General features: G+C 46.8%; 3 protein-coding genes and 2 pseudogenes across 3 annotated transcripts; 1 reads left to right on the forward strand and 4 right to left on the reverse strand.

Annotated features, from left to right (window-relative positions):
* The first annotated feature begins 802 nt into the window (after nucleotides 1–802).
* LOC112877709 (protein CDC73 homolog) lies at nucleotides 803–4,507 on the forward strand. Its single transcript, XM_025942065.1, has 4 exons — nucleotides 803–1,912; nucleotides 3,762–3,844; nucleotides 3,936–4,055; nucleotides 4,188–4,507. Exons 1-3 carry the CDS (start codon nucleotides 943–945, stop codon nucleotides 4,020–4,022), a joined length of 1,140 nt encoding a protein of 379 aa, XP_025797850.1. The 5' UTR covers nucleotides 803–942; the 3' UTR covers nucleotides 4,023–4,055; nucleotides 4,188–4,507.
* Nucleotides 4,508–4,659: 152 nt separating this feature from the next.
* Nucleotides 4,660–5,634, reverse strand: LOC112877710 (mucin-7-like). The gene is made up of 2 exons (XM_025942067.1): nucleotides 5,224–5,634; nucleotides 4,660–5,124 (listed from the first exon to the last, which is right to left on the reverse strand). The coding sequence occupies exons 1-2, from the start codon at nucleotides 5,570–5,572 to the stop codon at nucleotides 4,787–4,789; spliced, it is 687 nt and encodes a 228-aa protein (XP_025797852.1). The 5' UTR covers nucleotides 5,573–5,634; the 3' UTR covers nucleotides 4,660–4,786.
* A 2,511-nt stretch (nucleotides 5,635–8,145) lies between these two features.
* On the reverse strand, nucleotides 8,146–9,053 carry LOC112877447 (non-specific lipid transfer protein-like 1). Its single transcript, XM_025941759.1, has one exon. It carries the CDS (start codon nucleotides 9,010–9,012, stop codon nucleotides 8,359–8,361), a length of 654 nt encoding a protein of 217 aa, XP_025797544.1. The 5' UTR covers nucleotides 9,013–9,053; the 3' UTR covers nucleotides 8,146–8,358.
* Nucleotides 9,054–11,103: 2,050 nt separating this feature from the next.
* On the reverse strand, nucleotides 11,104–11,743 carry LOC112872714 (annotated as a pseudogene).
* A 4,241-nt stretch (nucleotides 11,744–15,984) lies between these two features.
* LOC112872715 lies at nucleotides 15,985–17,974 on the reverse strand (annotated as a pseudogene).
* Nucleotides 17,975–19,621: the final 1,647 nt, after the last annotated feature.

The following is a 19,621-nucleotide window of genomic DNA, read 5'->3' on the forward strand; positions in this document are numbered from 1 at the left end:
ATACGTAAACATTTATGCGGATGGATTGTAAAAATGCTTTGAATTTAAAATTGTACTATATAATAAAATAAAGTTGTAGATTTTGAAATTCTAAACAATTTTTGTATTGAACACTTTTAAATTTGAAGATGTTTTCGCATGCAAGCATTTGTGCAAAAAAATTTCGAATTTTTTTTGAATTTTAAAATTTTCTCTATAATAAAGTTGTAGTTTTAAATTTTTTGATCAAATTCTATATTGAACAACTTTTGATTTCAACATATTTTGGTGTTCAAATTGTACTTATAATGTTGCTCGTGTAGAAATAATGGATGGAAAGAGTTGTGGTTTGATTTAATTAAAATCCGAGGGTTTTTCAGGATTAGAATTGTGGGTTGATTTTATCAAAAATTAATAATTTTATTTGCAAATTGCTCTAAACTAGAAGGTTGGACTGGGGTTGATTTTGAGAAAAGTTATGAATTTTTTCGTAAAATTATTTGAAATTGGAGGCCAGACTGCATGTTAATTTATCTAAAGTTCGAGAGTATTTTTGCAAAATAACCAGAACTCGCAAGATCTGGGTTGTATCCAGCCGATCCAACGGCTGGTAATAGACCGTGACGTGGCCACGCTGGCTGCCCGTTTTGGTGCATGAATGGTTTATAGAGATCTCATCGTTGTTTCTTCGAGATTACTAGCTGTTCTCTCTAAGTCACAGGCAGGCCTGGAAGTGATTATAAACGAGTTTATCTTACACATCGGGCCCAGCCCAATTACGTTGGTGGGTTGAATAGTTAGGCCGAGCACGCACGCAAGCAATTCGTCGTCGTCAGTGTTCCTCGAATTCGTGTTCCTCCGATGCCCCCGACCCGACGCCGCGAGCCAGATCCATCCATCTAGCCGAAACCGCGAGGCAGCAAAACCCAAACCCAGAGGCAGCGGGCGTCGCCGGCGGCGGCGATGGATCCCCTCTCCGTACTCCGCGACTACGCCGCCCGCAACGAGCTGGACAAGATCATCTTCTCCGGCGACGACATCCTCTTCGGCTCTGACTACACCTTCCCGGCCAACACCCCCACCGCCTTCACCTCCAAGCAGTCCAGCCGCCCCTACCCGCTCTCCGCCGCCGTCTTCCTCGCGCAGCACCACGACCTCAAGCACACCGACTTCATCCAGGCCGCGCGCCTCCGCCGCATCCCGCCCGTCTCCCTCCCCGACCGCAAGACCTTCCTCGACTTCCTCCGCTTCGGCCACAACTCGCTCCCCTCCGCCGACCCGCTCCTCCCCTCCGCCTTCGCGCCGCCGGAGACCCACCTCCACCCGCCCTCGCCGCCGCCCGAGGACCCCGCGGCCGCCGACGAGGCCACCACGGGGAAGCAAATCCGCGCGCTCGAGCGGCCATTCAAGGACCGCAACGCGCTCCTCGACGCCCGCGGCCGCGACTTCCTCGCCGTCTTCCAGGCCGCCCTGCGCCGCCAGGACGAGCAGCGCAAGGGCGGCGGCAAGGACGCCGCGCCCTCCTCCCGCACCGACTCCGGCGCCGGCGCGGCGGCCCTCGCCAAGCCCAAGGTCGTGGACAGGGCACTGGGCGACGGCGTCGTGCCCATCATCCTCGTGCCCAGCGCCTCGCAGACGCTGATTACGATCTACAACGTCAAGGAGTTCCTCGAGGACGGGGTGTTCGTGCCCAGCGAGGAGAGGATGCGGGCGACCAAGGGAGGGAAGCCGGAGAGCGTCACGGTGCAGAAGAAGCTGATTCGTGCGGAGAGGGCGGGCGCGGCTGGGGGTGCCGTCTCATTCGAGGTAAGGGACAAGCCGGCTTCGCTCAAGTCGGACGATTGGGGGCGGGTGGTGGGCGTGTTTGTGCTCGGCAAGGAATGGCAGTTCAAGGACTGGCCCTTCAAGGACCATGTAGAGATCTTCAACAGAGGTGTGGGCTCTTGACCCTTTATTTTTACATGCCATGCTTGAAGCATTTGCAATCTGTTTGACACGGTCCTGTTGCTACATTGTGGTTGCAATTTAGGCATGTAGCTTCATTTGAATGTATTACCGGACACGATAGCTTTGATGTCATTTCGTTAGGAGCTTACCTTGTTATCACAATTGAGTTAAAAAGGCTTGTTTCACGATTGGCTTTGATCAAAAAATTAGTATTTTCTGCTGTGTTTGTTGCTGCTTCGGAAATTAATAGTAACATGTACTAGTTGAACTTCCCTGTTTAGCTTCTTTGCACTATATGTGATTTTCCCCTCTTCTCTTTTGGTGACAACCACTGAACATTACCATCCACCCTTTTCTGTAAGAGGTCTATCTATTTAATACTGGAGAAAATTCCCTATTTGCTATCGGAAAAAGATGTGCTTCCCTATTTGCCACTGAAAATTTAAACTTCCTCATCTGCCATCGAATCTAACTTTCAGCCTAGCAATGTCTGGGTCACCTTTCTTGCATTTGTGCCAGTGATGCCCATTGACCTGATAGATAGGGCACTTGTGCTGTCCTTTCTTCCTTGTGAGTTGCTGGCTTATTGGCTGATATGGTTCTGAGGGATCACGGTATGCAATAGACTGGCGCAACCTTACTCTCACTATGTCTGTGAAACAGTAACTGCAGTTCTTGATCTATTGTAACTTGGGTAAAAGTTTTCAATTCATCATCGTAGTAGTGAACATGAATAATTTCCTTATAACCTGGTGGCTATTTCTCTACCATCCAGTTGACAAAGTCCTCAAAATTTATTGTGTCAGAATCTAAAAACTTCTCAACAATAAAAGCACTGCAATCCTTCCTATTTTTTTTTGGGGTTACCAAGAAGTTTGATTTCTAGTAAATAACTTGATTTGAGATCCATCCTGTGAATCAAAGTGGTACAAAGCATCGACATACTACTGCATGGATGGCACTTTTCTACAAAAGAAACACATGGAGGTGAGGGTTCTTACCCTTCTGGGAACCATGTATGACAAGGGCTTGCTGCTGGATTTGCCATTCCCTTGCTGCGGCACCTCCACTCAGGCCGTGCAGAGTCGCAGCATCCGCTCCGCTCGTCCCGCACCTTCCGCTTCGCCCTTGCTGTGTCTTCAGCTCCCTGGCCACACCACGCCTTCTCAGAGCTCTCTGCCCGCGTCGAGCAACGCCTCCACTGGCATGCCTCTCCCAACCCTCAGCTGTGAAAGACTGCAGCACTCCTCATACGTGACATGAGATCTCCATCCGATCTGAGCCTAATCCTCGATCTAGGCTTTCAAGAGGAGCAAATGGGGAGAGGGGACATGCCTGATTCGAACGGGATAAGAGAGAGGGGAGATGCTGCCGTTTTTTAGAGGTGTGACCAGATATTGGAGGGTAGTATGGTCATTAGCACAAAAAACTGACGTGCAAACAGAAATGTGATGGCAATGGCTAACGGAACCAACGGTAGCGGCACATAAGGGTTGAAAGTTATATTTGATGGCAGATAGGGAAGTTTAAACTTATTAGTGGCAAATAGAGATGCACATCTGTTTTTTTTTCAATGTTTAATAGGATTTTTTCTCTTAATACTGGAGGAACGCTTTAACAACTGTTAGTTCAGATCACCATATTCTGTTATATTCGACTACTCTATATTTGCTTCAAAGTTTTCTTGATATTGTATTGCTGCATTTCAGGATATGATTAACTTGGTAAGAATGCTGCATTGAGTGCAAAGAAGGGAACTCTAGATTGTTCTGTTTCTCATGCAGCATGATATGGCACACTATTCATGTGATCTAACATCTTGAAACTTTCCTCAGTTATTGGTTTCTATGTGCGCTTCGAAGATGATAGTGTGGAGGCAGCGAAGGTGGTCAAACAGTGGAATGTGAAAATCATATCTGTGAGCATGGGATAAAATCTGAAGTTTTCTTGGTTTCAATCAAATTCAGTTCCGCAAATGCTTACATCAACATGGTTGTGTTATGCTGCAGATAAGCAAAAATAAAAGGCATCAAGACAGGACAGCTGCTCTTGAGGTATGGGAGCGCTTGGAGGAATTTATGCGGGCACGCACATAATTGAAGCAACATGTGTACCATAACTGTGATCATGTAAGCTTTCTGATTTCTCTTTTACCGCAATGAAGATCCTGAGCTCTTGTTGAATTTCACAGCTGAGTTCTAACAGGATTGGATATGTTGTCTGTGTATGACTAAAATTTTCTGCTCAATGTCATTTTTCAGTGGACTATTAAAGACCCAAATGTTATGTTGAGCTGGAGGCTTTATGCTTGCTGAATACTAAGGATAAAAGCAATCCATTGTCCAGACAGTAGATGGCAGAACGTCGTGTCTGGAAGCTACACCCACCAAGATTACATCTTTTGTATACTAGATTAGGCTACCATGTGCTCTGTTTAATTGTAACATTGTACTGTAGCTGTTAACTTACAACTTTCTTGGCAAGTATATGTGATTGCTTGCAAGTCGCGAATGAATTTCTTGAAACAAGTCTGGGTGCCTCTCTATGTTGCTGAAGATATAATGTTTTAATGCTTGTGTCATTTTCTGAGCAAGTACGAGAAACATTGGCACTGGATGTTGAACTCCTTTAAATAATTTTCTGCTTCTGCTGCTCTTTGTAATGTAAGCAATGGCCTGATGCGTGAACATCTACCATCCTTCGATCTCCGGGGCCAGCTTCTAAACTGTAGACTCTCTAGAATAAACTTTTTATTGTAACTGCACAAAACAGGGTGCAGTTTCAACTTATACTGTATCACATCACATGTTACATCAGTACATTTGCTGTTGCAAACTTGCAATAGCTTAGCAGGTTACAGCTACACATACATGGTGGCAACTGAAGCGAGAAACACGGTGACGAACACAGTGCCCGCAGCCATGACTCTGGAGCTAGTGGCGCCTGCTGCATGCAACAGCTGCGGGAGCTTCGACCCGGCGCCGGCCGGCGCCGTTGCTGCGGCAGGAGAATCCTCGGCCGGTTGCGGCGGCGCTCCTGACGCATCTGGATCGGCCGCCGGCGTGCCCGACGACGGGTCAGTCGCAGGCGTGGTGGCTGCCGGAGTCGTCGTCTCGGACGACGGAGGCGCAGTGCCTGCCACCGACGGCGTGGAGGTTGCCGCCGGCGCCGAGCCCTCGCCGTCGCCAGCGGCGGCATCTGTATCGTCACAAGCAATGGCAACCTGTCAACACTGGTGGGCACTTTGACAGCAGTGGCTGCGGCAATGCGCCGCACACCGGCGCACGCGCAACGTACCGTCGCATGGGTTGGGCAGGTCGCAGACGTTGGGGATGATGGTCTGCGCCTGGCCGAGGAGCAGGCCGACGGGGCTGGGCGCGAGCTTGGACGCGGCGCAGAGGCAGGGCGCCTGCGCGCGGAGGAAGCTCCGGAGCTGGGAGCAGCAGGCGGTGAGCGTCGCCGAGCCGACCCCGAAGACGTAGCCGATGCACGGGGACAGGCTGAGCGGGGCCGGCGGGCAGCTGGGCAGCGCCGGGAACGCCGCCGCCGGCTGCACCGCCGCCTGCTGCGCCGAGGACAGCGTCGCCGCCGTGACCGCGACGACGAGGGCGAGAGCCACAGCCACCTGGAGCCGCCGCCACGCCATGGCGGCACGCAGCGGGGCTGTCTTCGGCGGCAAGGACGTACGACGGCTACGCGATTGCACGAGACGAGGCGGCGCGGCTGTACTGTACGAGACGCGGAGGGGGATCTCAAGAGGCGACGGTGGTTTATAATGCGGCGGACGGTTGCGAAAAAATGGGGGCGGGATGGGGGAAAACGTGAGCTTGCCTCACCAGGTGGATGGGCCGGTCTATCTAACTCGCTTTGGAGCGTGAGTTCCTACTGGTCTGCACGCCGCGAATGCGACCTGGGGTTCCTCGCGAGGCTTATCGGTGAGCGGACCGGAGAATGTACGTCTCTGTCCGCCTCCATGACTCCATGAGATGGTGAGAAGAGCAGGTCCCGTCTTGCATTCCAGAATCTGGTTGTGTGTGGGTGTGTTGACCTAAGCCCTGCCAGGTTGGTGATCAGCTCGGTCACTTTTGTGTGCTCGGTCCCAATGGTTTCTTTTCCCCTCCAACTGGCTCTGTTGCTACTGGAGTCAATCAAGATGGCGATGGATAGTTCAGAGCTGGACTTGATGGTCACCTTGGATGCATATGGCTGGCTTCTTTACTTGGTGATCTGGTCTGTGCACCCTGCCAGCAGGTTCAGTTTCTTGGGCGCGACAACCTGTTTGGAAGCTGAAACGATTCCAGACCAGAGTAGGTTGGTGGTGTCGCTGGTGTGAGTCGCGTGTAGGTAGAGGCACTAGGCAATTCCCGTGAAATAAAAACGCGACCTGCGTGCAGGCAGCAACTAAAATCATGCGCAAATAGCTGGGCATTTTCCCCGGAAGACAAGGCCATTCACATGGAAAACACAATGAGGAGCTAGCTATCCTATCAAGCGCGCTAGTCTGACAGCGGCTTGCCTGTGCGCCGCGCTCCCGCGGTGGCCGGGACAAGCGACTCACCTCATCACCGCCGGCGACGTGCGCCGGCCTCGAGCAAATGCGGCCGGCCCATTTCGCCCTCCGGAATGTGTTGAGAGGCTCGTAGCTCTTCCTAAATTTGGAAACGGTTCCTCTACAGTAGTGCAGTGTTCCTCTGCAGTACTGCAGAGGAGGCTCGTCCCTAAATTTGGCGCTTGTACTCTTCGTTGTTTGTCTGTTGCTTTTTCAGTTTTCGTTCACTAGTGCCACTGGAAATGATACTTCTTCCTGATACGCGGCTGGTCCCGTGTAACACTGAATTTCGTTCATACTCATATATACCATCCTCTTGCAGTCTAAGGCTGCAGCCGTTGAAGGCGATGCAACCGAATTAACAGCCGAATAACTCAGACATGCAGCTTCTGGAGAGCAATTCACGTTTGTGTGAAATTCATTATATTGAGGTTTAATTGCAGCCATATGTTCATTTCATGAACTGCAATAACCTGTGTACATTAAAATTCGAGTAAATTACATCCCCGGTACAGCAAGTTGTATGGTTGCATCACTTTGGTCTAAAAAGTAGCAAAACATGCAAACGGATACACAAACTTGTTAAATATGTGCAGCATGTACGGTCATTGTACTCTATGTGTGTTGCTGTATTTTGACACCGTGGCAAGTGATGCGGATCTTTTTATGCGCATAACCCCCTATCTTTGTTCTCTCTTTCCATCAAAATCTTAACTATACATGCAACGTCCTTATTAAAAAAATCCTCCACATAGAGGGCTGTATAGAGGGGCCGGGGAAAAAGGAAATCGGAGGTCCCAATTAAACACAAATTAAATTATTTATAAATCTTTTGCACTGGCTAATTATTATAAAATGTTCTCGCCACTATTAGTGCCAAGGGAATTTGGATGTGATTTTTGTAGAAAAATGCTAAAAACTAGTGCATACCTACAAAACAATTGAAATATAAGTGGCTTTCCCTGTACGCCTACGCTCTAGAGCATCTATATATCTACACTACGGGTATTGCTTAACGTTGCTTTATATCCTTTGTTTCATGTTAGCATTTATATTATATGTCCTTGGATTCGATCTGTAGCGACCTAACAAGTGGACTTTTTAGTATACTAAGTACATACTGGTAGATGCATGTTGATCAGGAGTCATCGGGATTTTGTTGGCCTAGATGCGATCTACGGGATCATGCCCTGGTCAAACCAAATATATATTATTGCAGCTCATTTATATGTCATATTTTTCTAATTCAATAGAAAACTTAAATAGTATATCTCAGACACTGAAACAACACGTAACACAAATACATGCCAGAACTTTAGTAATAAATATTATTTAAATACCTTTGAAAAACAAAGTTGTACACGTAGTGAACAAACTAGATGGTGTTGAAATCATATTTTTAATAGAAGCCTCAAACCGATGGTTACCTGCTTGCCTCAAAACGATCTATTTATGATTAAAACGGAAGCAGAAACCTCGAACGGAACAATAAAATAGATAGGTGTAGGGGTTACATGCGTAAAGCCATCCACGTGATGTTGGTAAAATACAGTTACATAGTGTAACATGAACGTATATGCACATATTTAACAAGTTCATGTATCTATTTATATGTTTTGCTACTTGTTGGACCAAAATGATACAAATATATAAGTTGTTGTATCTTAAAATTCAGTGACAGCTGTGTTCGATGGGCTGCAATCGTGTTGTTAGAGCTCACGATGTAACAGACGTTAAACTCCTGGCACGCAGCACGTGCGGTGTGCGGTCACTGGTCACATCTGGCAACAAGCACAGAGCATGAAACACAAATCCACATCTGAATGTACGAACCATGGACACGCACGACGACATCACAACAATCCCTATAGTACATAACCACATCAGAAAATGTAAGCAACGACCAATGACACCAGGGCAGCGGCAGCAGAGACGCCGCGGTAGCCTGCTGCTGCAGCTCCCGAGTCAAGCACGCCTGGAACTGACTTGACTCCACCGGCACCGGCACCAGCTGCCGCGGCCGGGTCCACACCGGTCGGCCCAGTCTCCGGCGCCGCCGCGGAGGTTGCGCCTGACCCTGGCGCCGGCGTCGTTGGACCAGCCGGGGTACCGCTCGCGGTCCCCTGCCCCGAGCAGGCGTTGGCGGGCAGGTCGCACGAGCTGGGCAGCAGCTGGCCGAGCGCGGACCCGAGCCCGAGCTGGGCGGGCCCCGACGCCATCGCGGCGCAGAGGCACGGCGCCTGGGACTGGAACATAGCCCGGATCTGGGCGCAGCACTCGGCCGGCGGCGACGAGGAGTTGCCGATGAAGAAGCCCAGGCACGGCGACAGGGTAGCCCGCGCCGGCGGGCACGCTGCCGGCAGGCTCGGCACCCCGGGCGCCGCCGTCGTCGTCGTCGGCTGCGGCAGTGGCAGCGGCAGCGGCGGTGGCTGCGGCTGCGCCGTGGTGGTGGAAGCGGCGCACATCAGGGCCACCACGGCGAGGGCCAGGCACGGCCTGGTGACCGGAGGGAAGCCGCGCTGCCGGCGCTGAGCCATCGGAGCTAGTGCACGACGAGTACGTGCCGTGTCGTTCACCAGGTGGGGGGGAGTTGTGTGAAGTTGCGAAGCATGTGTCGTGGTTTATATACGCGGTTAGTGTGTGACACTGACACAAACTGTTCGAGGAGAAACAGGCGAGACCGTGAGAGTGGAAGGCTGCTTTGTGGTCGGGTAGATGCGCTGCCCTATCTAACTTGTGATGAGGCGTCTGATGGGTTCGAGACTGATATACCTTGCGTTGCGATTGCTACCAATAGCAGCAGGTTGCACTTTTTGCAGGACATAAACGTTGCTTTCTCCAGCGACTTTGGTGAGAAAAATCTGAGATGGGATGGGCCTTCTGTCAACCTCAACCACTGACAGTGACACTATCTAGTTAATGCTCCTTCTTAGAATACAACTACGTTTAGATTTGTTCTAATTCAAATATTTTTATTTTTAACCAATATTATTTCTAAGATGATTTGCGTATGTTATGGTAGTTCGGTTCACAACGAATCTAGTAATATCACTTTTACATTGACAGTCTATTTTTTTATATTCATAGTCAAAGTTAAAAAAATATTAACTTAGTACAAACCTAATTTTACCTCATCAACTTGAGGGAATATTTGTAAACGTTGATCATCATATGCTAAATACAGGTACATGTTTTTTAGGGGACAATACATGGTATTAATTATACACAATTGGCTCCTATAAATCAAAATTGGACGACATTTGCAATTATCTACCAATCACTATTCGTGTAGTTGCACATGGGCAAAACATGCATACAACATGCTCTTACTTTTCTTATCTGAAAATTTGTTCCAACTCTCAAGTCCCAATATCCTTCCTCTAATAATAAATTCATTTATCTTCCCTAAAAAAAAGACAAAAATAGACTCCTTATTCTCCATATCTGCCTGGTCCCAATTATAGTAAAAGGACACAATTACAAAAAGAAAGGTCAAATGTCAAATATATCTATAATTATAATCAATTTCATCATTTAAAAAAGGTTGTGAGACAATGTGATGGAGCTTAAAAATTAAAAAAAGAAGCATAAGAACTCTGATCAACCTACTGGTACGTTTTCGTTTTCGTTTTCAAGAGTGAAACTAACACAATATTTGTTTGAATGAAACTTATTAACCTGCTAGATTGAATGGTTTCTAAGAAAAAATGAGTTATAATAATTTCTGTAAGGTGTGGCGAACCATCTCAGAAGTCAGAACTAGTACTACGCGCTAGCAATGTGATATGACTTTTTACAACTTCCCAAGGTCAATGCATAACCTTTACTCTATACTGTATTTTTCTTTTCCATATAAAACGCCTCATACTAATACAACGGAAGAATGGAGTTCACGAGACAAGTTGCACTGCATGTATTAATTTGTGAAAAGCGTTGGTATCAGCATACTAACCCAGCGTCCCTTTCACAGGCCAGCGAAGGCATCCGGCATCGTATTTCTATCACCATACAGCAGTCCTTTGTTCCTGTAAATAGCACATAAGCACAGGTTAATGATCAACTAACCAGTGCTCGTTCGCACAAGATCAAATGAAAAATTGTAGTTGAGACTAAAGAAACGCAAGAGAAATTAAACAAGGTGGAGAGTAGAGATCAGAGCCACCTACGACGTACCAGTGCCTAGGATCGCAACAGGTAAAGATGCGATGGACGAAGCTGCATGGACCTTGCTCGGTGCCTGCACGTACGTAAGCTGCACTGATCCATGGCTGGCGACCAGGTGCCACTGCTGAGGTATATGATAGTGCCGCCTACAACAGTAGGCAATACCTTGGCAGAGGCAACAAGAGTCCTCAGATCATGTTTAGAAAAATAGCCTTGTCTCCTATGCTTGTCACAGGGATATGCCTTCCCACGACAAGATCCGTGAGTCTTTATAAACTAGCATCTTGGAAACACGAACATCACTATGGCCTATCACCAGGATCTCCGAGTCGCACTCCACCAAGAAGACAGGTCCATAGAACTTAACTACAGTGCATGTGGCGGTCAATTTTGGGGGTTGCAGCACTTCACCTGGTAGGGGTGTGGCAATCTGGAAAATCTTGGCTGCACGGCCATACCCAAACTCATACACCACCGTGTAAGCCGTGCCCTGGAACGAGAATGATCGACGACTTAACTGATGGAACCACACGGTATATCGTACTACTGAGCGCAAGCATGACGGTGACGACACCAACAGAGAAGGTAGCAGTAGTGGAGAGGGATCTGAGATAGGGAAGATTCTCCTGTGCCGATAAGTGATGGAGTTCCTCGTGCATCTGCGGGAGGAGAGTCGAGAGTGGTGGTAGGTCGAGAACGTCGCCGGTGAACGGGTGGAGCAGGCGGATGGCGGTGTCGTGGTCCCGCTGCAGGACGATCGAGGAGGCCTTCGTAGCAATCAAGAACGCAGTGGTCCTCGAACAGCGGGATGCGGACACGGACGAAGGCTCCCGTGTCGAGGTTGAAGAAGCGGACCTGGCCGCGCAGGTCGGGGTGGCCGGGGTAGAGGCCGTCGCCCTCCGGGAGCATCGCCCAGCGGCGCGGGTGGAAGCGCGGGTCGACGACGCCTTGGCCGCGCGGGGAGGCGGTGCCGGATCGCCACGGGGCGCAGACGGCGCGGAAGCGGACGTAGTCCAGCAGGTCGCCGGCCAGCAAGCGCGACGCGAGCAGGCGAATCAGATCATCCTGCAGAGACGACGCCCAGGGGGACGCCGCCGCCGGCATCGTATCGGCCGTCGGTGACAAAGGTGCGGCCATCCTTGAATCACCGTGCGTCGTCCTGATCTGATTCTGATCTGCCATGAAGCCCCTGAAATTAGTAGTAGGAAGAAAAATGGAACCACGAGATGGAAGGAAACCTTCGTTGGGGCAACCGCCAGGAATTCACAAACTTTTAGAGGGGGGCAGCAGGTAACATGTCCTCACTTGGAGTCTCCATCGGTGGCAGGCCGGCGAGATGCGCAAAACTCGCACCAGGCGAGGCGAAGTACTAGGAAGTCGATGGCGGCGAGCCGGGGAAAGCGCTGAGCGGTTCAGTGCCACGTAGTAAGCTGCGTTGATCCATGGCTGGCGATCTGCCAAGGGGCGCAAACGGCGCGACGCCCAGGCCGGGGCCAGGGGGGGCGGTGCTGGCTGCCGGCGCGGTCGGAGGTGCTGCCATATTGGAGTTATTCGACTTCGAATTAAATCGCGGGCCTGATTGGTCTGATCAACGGAGAAACCACTAGGGAGAGCAAAGAAACCAGAAGCTCGGTCGAAACCCTCATGTAGGCAACCGTACGTAATGATCCCGATATCTAGTTACAAGCTTACTAGAGGCAAAGGCAGCAAAAAATACCTGAGGTTCTGGAGTTGCTAGATGCAGGGTGCCTGGTATTCCACATTTTTTTCCACGAGTTTTACTTAATTATAATCTAAAGTGACCCAAGATAAGATCGAGAAGCCGTTGAATTACCATTGGACAGATCAGATAGCGGCCGTAGGGTCTATCATATGAAGCTTAGTGAATGGATGGACGACATCAAGTCTGGATCCTTTTACGGTCCTGTCGCGGCAGGTGTTCACATAAAACCGATCACATCCAGCGCATAAGTCGCACCAGCTCATTGACAAGCGCCACGAGCAGCAGCAACCTGTACCGTCGTACCCCATAGTGATCGCCGCCGAGACGAGGCTAAGCTTTGCTGACGGATTATTTACGTCTTTGCTGAGGTGATGCGATTTCCGAATGGCATGTCTCTTGTGCAAATCTGAACTCTCTGGTCCCAGCCTAGACCAACCTAACCAAATTGTATAACAAGTGCAACCAATTATGGGTTGGGCTCCTATCAATAATTAGTCAAAAATTTGGACTCAACACACCGTTGGCTCTACCCTAATGATTAGAACATAGAAATAATTTTTAAAAAGGAAACATAACTGATATAATCCAGATTGATAAGCTAAAAGCACGAGGACAAACTAATTGTGCAACACACAATGTTGAAAATAACAATGCATACTTGAGAAGGTTCTAGAAGAATTTGAAAAAAACAAGAGAGAGGAGTTGCCATGCTTCATGGCAAGATAAGAATTGTCTAGGATGAGATATTTAGCATGGTCAGATAAGGATGAGAAAATTCTAGAGTTAGATATTTTGTAAAGAAAAGTGTGGAAGTTGCCATATGTCAACACCACAATACCCATGAGCACGTATAAGTAGAGGTGCTCTTCTCCTCTCTTGCCATACCATGCTATCATATTATCAATTACCCCTGTTTACACTTTGGATATTTAATCATGATATTTTCTAAACTTAATAAATTTTTAAACCACCGCATTCCCTGCAGAAATATAAATACGACACCGAGATTACTCCCAGGTAAAATGCTACAACGTTATTCCGTGCGCTTGCGGATTTATCTATGACAGTAACAAATACCAGCAGAATACAGTTGTAAAACAATTATAATTGATGTATCTGATAAAATGTTACCCAGTGGTAGTCATTGCATGTTAGCTTTTTGCTGGTCAGTAACAACTCACTGGTGAATCTTACAATTCCAATATTGATAAAGAAGCTAGCAAATGGAGGCAAATTACAAAGTAAAATAGAGCAAGTATGAGCATAATAACACCTCCAGAATAGGGATGCAATGATCCTTTCCATTCTCCATCTGCAGGAGGGGGAGGAGAAACTAAAAGCTAGAGAGAGAGAGGAGCAAAGATTAAAATAACACTTCATTCACAAGAGAGAAAGAGAGGAGGAGAGTGTGTACCTCCGCAAAGGCTTATCAATTGAGACACTGGTTGGCTTTTACTCCCACAATGGTAATAAAATCTTATGACCTTATCAACCTTGATACCATCCTTTATAAGGTTACAAATACATGGCACACTGTAACCCTTTCGATCACATTGAAAATCGCAATGCAACATCGTCCATTAGGAACCTGACTATTGATATGATATCGTCTTTGCCAATGCTTTGTGGTCACAATACACTTGAGCAGTAGTTATTCGACACAAAATGCCAAGACAAGAAAACCATATAATAAAATTTAGGACCTAACATGAAAATAAATACTGAATCAGGGCAAGGATGCTTATATGTGCTCCAATCTATAAGACACTAAATTTAATATTTAATTCATATCATACTTTCTTTGCATATTTATATCCGGTCTTTGAGAAAATACCACATGCAGAGCCTATTTTAACATATGTATAACTTGCTTGCGAAGTAACCAAAGTACAATAGAAGATATTTTTATCTGATCTGCTATTTGAAATCTGTTCCTTTCAAATTGGTTACTTGGTTTGTGATTGATGGATAAAATAATTGACTAATGCAAATAGGATTAGCAATTAGCCAATTCGGCACCACTTGATTGCATTTGTTATGAGAAAAGAGGATGCAAGGAAGGTTCAGCTAGAGATTTGACAAGTTACAAATCACACCTGTTCATTCCTTGAGACTACACAATGAGAATCACTAACATTTCCAACAATGACCTGGTGGGCTCTAATGGCTGTTATACATGATATCCTTCATGTTTCTTCCGGCGCAATGTAAGGGCTTACAGACCGAGGGAAAATATTCAAACTGATCTGTTGATATATAATATGAAATCTTAAGAAATTAAGGGATCACGAAAAATAGGCTCCAAACAACACCACAGAGAAACAACAAAATGAAATAGCATCGCCTAGTAAGGATTTTCATGCATTTGATATTATTTTGTGCATGTAAGGTTTACACAAAAAAGAGAAACAGAGCCTGTAATCTATGTAAATAAGATCATATTATAAATCAAAACAATCCAAAGTTGAAAAAATCAGTACTAGTGATGCCATTAATCTTGATAAACTAAAACCATAGGATTATGGTGATAAGAACTCTTAACAAGCTCCAAGGATTACAACACCGAAGCACAAACAAGAGTAAGAACTCACATCATTAGAAGGAACATTACCATCTGCTCCGGCCTCCAACAAGTATTCAACACATTCTGTTAAGCCCTTCACACAAATGGAGTTTGTGGATGTCTAGAATTCAAATTGCACTCCCGTGCCCGGGCAGCCTACTCCAACTTGCCACCGCCTTCATTTTTAACTTGACCGATGCTGTCTTCATCTGTCCATGTACTTTTACTTTTTCGTGCACCATGTGGATCGTCCATGACCCCGTCCGAACTCCTCGGGACCCTTAGTTCAAGCCTACTCCTCGCATCTTACGCCTGCATATCACAAGCCAAGAGATACATCAATGCACACAACGTTGTCAATTACTCATCATCCAAGGGTGACCACCGTTGGTTCTCACCATGGCTGGCGATCTGCCAAGGGCTGCAAACGGCTTCTTCGAATTAAATCGCCGGCCTGATTGGTCTGATCAACGGAGAAACCACTACGGAGAGCAAAGAAACAAGAAGCCCGGTCGAAATCCTCATGTAGGCAACCGTAAATGATCCCGAAATATCTAGTTACAAGCTTACTAGAGGCAAAGGCAGCATAAACACCTAAGGTTCTGGAGTTGCTGTATGCAGGGTGTATGGTATTCCACATTTTTTTCACAACTTTTACTTAACTATAATTTAAAGTGACCCAGGATAAGATCGAGAAGCCGTTGAATTACCACTGGACAGATCAGATAGCGGCTGTAGGGTCTATCATATGAAGCTTAGCGAATTGATGGACGACATCAAGTCTGGATCATATCCTTTTACGGTCCTGTCGCGGCAGGTGTTCACATAAAACCGATTACATCCAGCACATCAGTGCACAATCATTTTTTTTTATGTTACATCAGTGCACAATCATGATATGCTTTGCTCTTTTCCGTAGGGCATGATAGGCTTTACTCGACCGGATCCCAAAAATAGCACATTTACTATAGAAAGTAAAAATAATCTAATTGATGCTTCATAACTGTAAAAATGTCCGGGCTCCATCCAGCTCTGCAGTGCGAGGGTTATTAAAATTATTCACGCCTGCAAAGAGAAAAGTATAAAAGCAAGCAAGCGTCAGATCCATGAGCTATATAGAACCATGCGTATATATGACGAAACAAGTAATGCCGCCTGTAGCTCTCAGAGACAACACGTTATAACGGTGCAAGGTGCATCCATCGTCGCTGCTTCATGTAGCCCTGAAAGTTCGCTTAGGAAAACATTGGTCTCTTTCTCTCCGTGCACTCTATCATCAAATCTAACGTGATCAGCCCATGAAGCAACTACGTGAGCCCAGATATTCTTGCTTGCTTGAACAAGATCTCGACTCGTTAGAGTCCAGGGGGCTTCTCTAAGAGAAAAATGTTTCCAGACTTCTAGAAAGCACCATGAACGCTTAGCGATATGGGTGCCAATAATACCATATGGCTATACCAGCTTTATTTGATTCCATTTTCTTTTTAGAGCATGGACAAAAACGAAAAACCTCATCAAACTAAAACAAATCGCACTGCAAATATGGGCGGCGACAGTGAATTTCAGCTTTCGACTAAGAATAAATAAAGAACACATTGGGGAAGAAGAATACAAGTCCGTTACACAAAACAAAAGCATGTATATTAGCACAGTACTAGCAAATAAATAGTGCGTCCGATCGAGACTAACCCCATGACGGAGCTCCCCGTTCACCGCCGGCCACCGAAGCCATCTGCCATTGTATTTTCCCCAACGGTAAAACAATCCTTTATTCCTGTAATGAAGAACACGTAAGCACAGAAATAAAATTACTATATCAAATGAGAATGAAACTGTAAATTCAAGAGTAGAAATATACCAGTGATGCTTCCAACTGCAGGTAAAGATGTGCTGGATGACGCTGCATGGACCCGGTTCCGTGCAAAGTAAACTGCATTGATCCATGGCTGGTGACCAGGAGCCACTGCTAAGGTGATGTTGCGCAACATAATATTCCATTGGATGGAAGTATGTGGTAGTGTCACCTACAACGGTAGGCAATGACTCGGCTTAGACACTAAGAGTTCTGCTCTGTAAGAAAATGGCCTTGTCCCCTATGCTTGTCACGGGGATATATCTTTCCATGACAAGATCTGCGAGCTTGTACACTAGCATTTTGGAACGAAGATTATCACTATGGCCAATCACCAGGACAGGACCTCAGAGTCGCACTCGACCAAGTAGATAGGTGCACGCAGTTAGTTGTGGCGACCAACTTAGGGGGTTGCAGCACTTCACCCGGTAGGGGTGTGTCTATCTGGAAAATCTTTGCTGAGCGGTCCAACGCCGACTTATCCACCGCGTAAGTCTTGCGCTGGTACGAGAAGGGCGCACTACATATGGCATAGTACCAGATGAACATAGTCCATTGGTGGTCCTGTGAGGTTGCGATGGCCACACGAAACAGGTCGCAGAATGCAAGCAGGACGGTGACGACACCATCGGCGAAGGTAGCAGCAGTAGAGACGGATCTGAGGCATCGAAGCTTCCGTCGCGCAGGTCGTAATCCACGCGGAGCGCTAGCTCTTGGTGCATCTGCGGGAGGAGAGTCGAGAGTGGTGGCAGGTTAAGAATGTCGCCGGTGAAAGGATGGAGCAGCCGGATGGCGGTGTTGTGGTCCCGCTGCAGGACGAGGAGGCCTTGGTAGGAATCGAGAACGCAGTGGTCCTCGAACAGCGGGATGTGGACGCGGACGAAGGATCCTGTGTCGAGGTTGAAGAACCGGACGTAGCCGTGCAGCTTGGGGTGGCCAGGGTAGAGGCCACGGCCCTCGGGAAGCATCATCCAGCGGCGAGGGTGGAAGCGTGGGTCGCCGACGCCGTGGCCACGTGGGGCAGCGGCGCCCGATCGCCAGGCAGCGCAGACGGCACGGAAGCGAACATAGTCCATCAGGTCGACGGCCAAGTAACCGCGAAGCTATCAGGCGAATCAAATCATCAGGCAGAGACAGCCAGGGGGAAGTTGATGCGTCTGAGGCGACGGTGGACGGCGCCGACAAAAGTGCGGCCATCTTGCAGTTCTTCTAAACCGCTGGCCTGATCGATCTGATCCACCAAGAAAACTACGCCGGGCAGGAAAGAAACAACCTTATCTCGATAGAAAACTGCTAGGGCTTGGGCAGGAATTTCGCGGGCGAGAGAGGGGTTAGGTACAGATTGGTTTTGCAGGCGTCGTGGACGGGGAACAAGATTACCAATCGGATTTCAGTTGAAAAAGCAACCGCAGTAAATCACCTTGGACTCGTAGACCAACAAACTAGAAGCTTGAGTCAAATTGGAAAGAGAAGAAACATGCATGATCAGTCTAGCAACAGGACACACATGTCATGTCGTTCGGCTTTCAGAATGAACATATGGACACTCGATTGTGCTGCGCCTATTTTACCAGAAGAGCGAATTGGATGGCTTGTTGTTTTTTTGCCTAAGGATATTAGATGACGTTGAAATTTATTAAGTTAAATGTCTTATATGCCCATCCTTGTTTTGCAGTTTGAGTGTATTCTACCTTGAGTTTGTAATATCTTAAATTAGTCATTCGCATAGTTCTTGACCAGTATGAAGAAAAAATATCAGCGGTCGTCTGAAAGGCGTTAGGCTTGCTTTGATATTGCCAGCAAAACCAAAAGAATGCTTTTATTATTTGAACTAGCAACGTGCCCTGCGCAAAGCCGCAGATAGCGCGGGTACCTAGTTTTTTTTCCAAACTTTTGGATTTTTTTACTTTAAAAAAAGTTGAATGCAAATAGTTTTGTTCATATAGTTGTACCTTTGTAATTGTTTTGTTCTAATGGTCGTGGTCCAGACACGGGTGCGATCTTTATTTTTCATTGTTATATTTTGTGGTGTACTTTTGGATAATAAGTTAGAAGAAAAATGAATGCTTTATATAGAAATACATCTTTTGGGTATTTACTGAAAGTAACTGAATATTTATATTTTTCATTTTGACACGAACAATACTTTTTTTGAAAAATACTTGTGATGTACAATTTTTTTTGAGTATTCTAGTTATGGTGCATGATAAATAAATTATTTCTAAACTTGTAGAAGAAGATTTAGGTAAGTGGTTCAATATATATACCACCACCAGAAGTATAATATACTTTCTTTCTTTATCCTCCAACCACCCCTTGATATAGCCTCATAATGCATGCTCTCATATTATCTTAGGTATAACTATCTCCATTATGCCTTCGAGAATCTTTGTCCGCTATACCACGATAATCGAAGATGCATCACTGATAGTGCACACCATTACTTTTGAACACTACACGCGGCTTGCTATGGATGGGCGTCCATGTCAAACATCGATTTTTAAGTTGTTTTGTTCTAGATATCGCATCATCACTCCACGGTGATTGTATCATCTATCGTTCCTTCTCTTCTAATTATTTTTAGCTCTTGACCATCAACAAATGACAATGCTACATAGCAAAACATCACCGTCTCAGTTCTTCTCATTGTCGCTAGTGGTGATCGCCATGCTTTGGTAATAGAGACAATGCAATCCATATTAGAGTCATCGTCAACTTGGTGACTCGGCTAAGATTATGTCGTGGCTACAACATGGCTGCACCACCATGCAATCCTGCTATGCCTCTAGTTTTGTAATGCTAGTTGCCTATGCATTTTTCATGTTGAGAGACTCATCTGCTCAT

This window comes from Panicum hallii, chromosome 9 (assembly GCF_002211085.1).
Source record: "Panicum hallii strain FIL2 chromosome 9, PHallii_v3.1, whole genome shotgun sequence".
Taxonomy (NCBI): Eukaryota; Viridiplantae; Streptophyta; class Magnoliopsida; order Poales; family Poaceae; genus Panicum; species Panicum hallii.